Genomic DNA, 6,000 nt, shown 5'->3' with positions numbered 1-6,000 from the left:
TTAAATTGAATCAGAACGAGAATTTGCTGGGCTATTGTGTTAATAAGATTTTTATGTCTTTTTAGAAAACTAGTAATGGTAAGTGTGATAGGGAAAAAATATATAATTTGATAAATATTATAGAGTACCTAAATATAGATCATTAATTGCGCCCACTGTTAAATCCTTTTTATTTTTCTAACGTACAATGATTTTTGGTAATGCACGGAAACGTTTTTATAAGGCAAATTCTGATGTGACTTTAATTCTCTTTAGGCTAGATAGTGAAGTTGTTCCGCATAATTTTGCATTTACATAGTACATGTGATTGACAATCAGTTGACATAGTTTCACACACACACACATATATATAGAATATATATATATATATATATATATATATATATATATATATATATATACAATATATTTATATATATATATATACATATATATACGTGTAATATGTATATATATATATATATATATATATATATATATATATATATATATATATATATATACATATATATATATGTATATATATATATATATATATACATACATATTACACATATTTATTATATTTAATGTCTGCATATACAGTATATATAGACATGTATATATTTGAATATATATATATATATATATATATATATATATACATACATATATATATATATATATATATATATATATATATATATATATATATATATATATATATAAAGGAGTTAGACAGGGAGACCTCGCCTCTCCTAAATTATTCACAGCGCCCCTAGAAGAAATTTCTAAGAATTTAGACTATGAAAATGTAGGAATTAACATTAATGGGGAGTACTTTAATAACTTAAGATTTGCAAATGACATGGGTCTTTTTAGTGAATCATGCGAGGAGCTGCAAAAGTTGATAGAAGATTTGAATAGAGAAAGCAGAAATGTAGGACAGAAAATGAATATGAGTAAAAGTAAGATAGTGATCATTGAAAATGGAGATAGACAAGAAATCTGGGTTATGGACGAACCTCGAGAGATTTTTTATAAACATACTTATTTAGGGCAGACAGTAAGTGTTTCCCCAAGACATGAGACCAAAATTAAAAGAAGGATAAGCATTGGATGGAGAGCTTTTGACAATTAAAATGAAAGTAAGAAACGTAAAATACCGCTTTCTCTAGAAAGAAAAGTATTTAATGAGATAGTGCTACCAGTATTAACTAATGCATCAAAAACATGGAGCCTTACTAAAGCCTTAGAACATGAGCCAGTTACAACTCAAAGAGCTATGAAAAGAAAAATGCTAGAAATAATTCCAAGAGACAGAAAAAAAGCAAGAGAATATTCTAACATGTAAGAAAAAGAATTGGACATGGGCAGGACAAATGATGAGAATGAAAGTTAATAGATGGATAATAATATCGGGCTAATCCAATTACATTTGGCAGGTTTGTTTTATAGATATCATACCCTTGTTTCCTTGCATTGCCAACATCATACTGATAATATCATAAAGACTTTTGATTCCATTAATAAGAAAGTTGTATCTATAAGCTGCATGGTTGTAAAATCTACTGACGTGTGCATTAAGCGCTCTCTGATATGTGAAGATGATTAGAAGGCTGCACCTACTGTAATTATAGTAGTAAATAAATCACAAATGATACAATTAAAAGAATCTGGTATTGAATCTACAAAGAAAGTTTTCATTCACGATGTTTTTATTTGCTATATCCATATTAGTGTATCTTTGTGCACTTTTTTTTTCATTCACGATCCTACAAATATAGAAGGCTAAAGAATTGTTTCTCACAGATTTGTAGTTACAGGGTATTGATGCCATTCCCTGACAAGGTTAGGTTAAGTTAGGCGGGTCTTTGCCCCTTGAATTTTATATACTATATATCTAATATATATATATATATATAAATATATATATGTATATATATATATATATATATATATATATATATATATATAAAATCTATGTAGTATATATCATATACATAATAAATGTATTTAATATATATAATGTATATATATTATATATGATATATATTATCAAAAACATACATACATATTCATATTCAGTATATATATATATATATATATATATATATATATATATATATATATATATATATATATATATATATACTATTTTATACTATACGCCTACTTCAGTTCCTGTTTCCTTTCTTCCTTCTTACTGTCCTACATCTCAAATGGCTGATGCAGTGGTAACTCGTTTGCCTTGCAATCACATTGCAGCAGATCGAGCTATGCCAGCCTGGGACCGTGTTAACTGGGGCAGGTTGCCGTGTCTGCTCACCACAGTAGGGGGTTGGGTTTGCCCGGATGACGTTCTGATGAGTTTCTCTTCAGGTGATACTGTAACTGAAACCAAACACCTCTGACCTTTTATAGCATCTGCCTGGTTTTCCTATAGTCCATTTCTTTTAGCGATGCATATTTGCACCGACTCGCAGCAGTGCCCTTTTAGCTCGGAAAAGTTTCCGGATCGCTGATTGGTTAGAATTACCTTGTCCAACCAATCAGCGATCCGGAAACTTTTCCAAGCTAAAAGGGCACCGCTGCGAGTCGGTGCAAATATGCTTCGCTAAAAGAAATGGACTATAGTTGCAGCACGGCAATGAAAGGTTTTGCAGTACCGGGTCTTATGGTCCTAATTCATAAATCCAATCCATGTCCTGCCACGGAATAGAATGTGACTGTCTAACTTTTGGTTTGATAGATTCACAAGCAAGTTGGTTTTAAGACTATATCCTTATAGCCCCATATCGTCACCCTCATAAACTAACTGCCTAAGTCATTTTCTCCACTTGTTGGGAAATAAAAAAAAAAAAAAACCTTCCCATTTCCTAATTCTTTATATCATTGTATTGAGCTTCAATTAACAAATTCTAATTCACAAATTCTTCTGCTAAGAATTTGTGAATTGAAACTCAACACAATGATATAAAGAATTAGGAAATGAGAAGGTTTTTTTTTTTTTTTTGAGTTCCCAACAAGTGGAGAAAATGACTTAGGTAGTTAGTTTATGAGGGTGACGATATGAAATATAAGAATACGAATATCCTTTGCAGTTGCCTTTCAACAGTTTAAGAAACGGAAAGGCAGAGTGTGTCGCAGCCTAATGGATGAGTCTGTAAAGAAAACGATTGGTAGGAAGGACTTCTTTGGCTAGCGCTATTGCCAACAGCATGACCTAAGAAACTATATCATGTTACAGAATACAGTCGGCCATGTTTATTCCTGAAAATGGGTAACTGATTTACATATCTTTATGTAGTTGAGCTTTTTAACCTATGCCTTTCATAACGTTTTGTTAAACCAGGACTCTCTCTCTCTCTCTCTCTCTCTCTCTCTCTCTCTCTCTCTCTCTCTCTCTCTCTCTCTCTCTCTTATGAAGGCTTATAAATTTTCTCTGCTCTAATGAAGATACTGTAAGGAAATTCAGCTTTGGCAATTAACGATCTCACTTCTATCCTGTAGCTGAAATGCCTGAAACTATAGTCCATTTCTTTTAGCGATGCATATTTGCACCGACTCGCGGCGGTGCCCTTTTAGCTCGGAAAAGTGTCCTGATCGCTGATTGGTTAGAATTATCTTGTCCAACCAATCAGCGATCCGGAAACTTTTCCGAGCTAAAAGGGCACCGCCGCGAGTCGGTGCAAATATGCATCGCTAAAAGAAATGGACTATACATAGACACAATTCTTAATCACAAAGTAAACATGAAAATATAGACCTCTGCAATGAGTATTAGATTATAATGAGGTAATGAAATGATTGCTTTGTGGACAAGCCAATCCACATTCATAATATCAAGGGTGCTATGCATATGTTCATGGATTTATAATCAAAAGAGGCTTTAATAAATAATGGGTTAGATGTCTGTCTTCGTCCTGTTCAGTAATATGTATGTACCTGACGTAAAATATAAAGAATCCCGCTTTGGCCTCTCTACATTAAGTGTAGCTTGAGGATAAAAACTTGTAGTACATGAAATTGGTGTTTATAACTAAGGATGTATCGTTGTGTTTTTTTTTTTTTTTTTTTTTTTTTTTTTTTTTTTTTTTTTGCGACGAAGAGGTGGCCATGATTAAAACTACTGTTCCCTGTGATACAAACACCAACTTGGGCTGAGGTTGTATGAAAAATAAAGATTTATTTCTGCCATATTATAAGATTATCTTAAAGTAATGTACTGTATTCGATAAGGTGAAAAATGTTCATAGTGAAATCGATTTTAGAAATTAAATATCATTGTGCATTAAATCGATAGTTTTAGTTTGTTTTCGTATATAGGGCAGGAACCAATCTGAAATTAATTTTCAAATGATGCCAGCACCATCTGGTGTACGATCAAAAGGTGATATCCAACAAGAAATCCATTCTGGACGGAGTCTTATTCCTTAATGAGGCTGTTCCTTTTTAGCTGTTCTTAGTTACTGCGTGGGTGTTTGCGTGAGTGTTTGCGTGAGTGATATGCGTGTGTAAAAAAAATATATTTAATTTAAAGTGCATAATCAGTTTTTTCGAAAGTGTGTGTGCTCTTTGGGCTAGGCTAACGCCAGCGCTGTATTGTTTGCTTACAGCGCACCGGCTATACGCACAAACTGGACACCATCCCTGAGGTAGGATTCGATCCCATATATATATCAAATGGCGTATGTTTCGTTTTCACCTGTAGTGTTTTAAGTGCTCAGATTCCTCTCACACTTTCTCTCTATTAATCTCACTCCCATTTGGTTAAAGAATATCTTTTCACTTCTCGCATCTATTTTTCTTCCAGCGTAACTAAAAGTGTCAGTTAAAAAAAAAATCTGAATTTTTAAAATGCAATAAAATCACTTAATAGTGAACCACTCTTGTAATTTAGTAAATAAAAATTAACTAGCATGTAGCTTCACGATTTAAGTGCGCATAAACCTAAGTAGTTGACCGAATTGAAACTAAGCACATAGGCCTACTCCTATTGCATGCAAATCTCCATTTTCTAAAAATGAACGAGCCTATAGTCCATTTCTTTTAGCGATGCATATTTGCACCGACTCGCGGCGGTGCCCTTTTAGCTCGGAAAAGTTTCCGGATCGCTGATTGGTTGGACAAGATCATTCTAACCAATCAGCGATCCGGAAACTTTTCCGAGCTAAAAGGGCACCGCCACGAGTCGGTGCAAATGATCGGAAAAGTTTCCTGATCGCTGATTGGTTGGACAAGATAATTCTAACTAATCAGCGATCCGGAAACTTTTCCGAGCTAAAAGGGCACCGCCGCGAGTCGGTGCAAATATGCATCGCTAAAAGAAATGGACTATAGTAGCTCTTAAATAGTTGTGTGATATTGTAAACCATAGTCGTTGTAAATAGACAAAGTTTAGGTTGTACGATAACTTATTTCGGAATGGTTTAAATCTATTTTGTTCCTTGTGTAATTAATGGCTGAGTTCTTCTTCTTTCTTTTCTTACTCTTGAGATAAATCATCAACTACAAAACACATAAAAAGTCCGTTTTATTTTGAAAGAATCTGAAAATTAATGGCAAATCAGAACTTTCTTATAAATTTCAGAAATTATGAAGTCTTTCCACTTAATTTACTATAAATCTTTAGGAATGGCCAGGCAATTTTCAATTGAAACTTAAATCTTTTCACTTATTTCTTGACATATTTCACATTTTAACATTGTTGCTACACTTGAATATTGACAGTCTATCATAAAATTAGTTACCCTTGTATATATTTGCATAAAATTGGCAGATTTTAATAAATAATCATGGATTTAGAGATAGTGTTGACAATTTGCTGTAGTTTTGCGCTACGATGTCTCTCCTGGTCGGATGCTTTTTTTATTTATTTATTTATTTTTTTTTTTTTGACCCCAGAATTTTTTACGCCAACCTGATTGATAATAATTTCTACCATTATGGTTCATACTATACTGACTCACATGAGTTTTTTTTCATGTTAAACCTAGCAGATACCACGAACGTTTCAAT

The 6,000-nt window shown here is 32.7% G+C and overlaps 1 protein-coding gene across 3 annotated transcripts in view; it reads left to right on the top strand.

Moving 5' to 3' along the window:
- Positions 1 to 6,000, top strand: part of gprs (speckle type BTB/POZ protein) — a 50,956-nt gene that overhangs the window by 26,009 nt on the left and 18,947 nt on the right. For 2 of the 3 annotated variants that reach the window (XM_068379496.1, XM_068379508.1), the window contains exon 4: positions 4,599 to 4,637. The exons of the other annotated variant lie outside the window; for it this stretch is intronic. In XM_068379496.1, coding sequence (XP_068235597.1) covers positions 4,599 to 4,637 — 39 coding nt within the window. The remainder of the gene's footprint in view (positions 1 to 4,598; positions 4,638 to 6,000) is intronic. 3 annotated transcript variants of the gene reach the window in all.

This window comes from Palaemon carinicauda, chromosome 1 (assembly GCF_036898095.1).
Source record: "Palaemon carinicauda isolate YSFRI2023 chromosome 1, ASM3689809v2, whole genome shotgun sequence".
NCBI classification, from domain to species: domain Eukaryota; kingdom Metazoa; phylum Arthropoda; class Malacostraca; order Decapoda; family Palaemonidae; genus Palaemon; species Palaemon carinicauda.
This window is presented reverse-complemented; position numbering and strand designations above follow the sequence as displayed.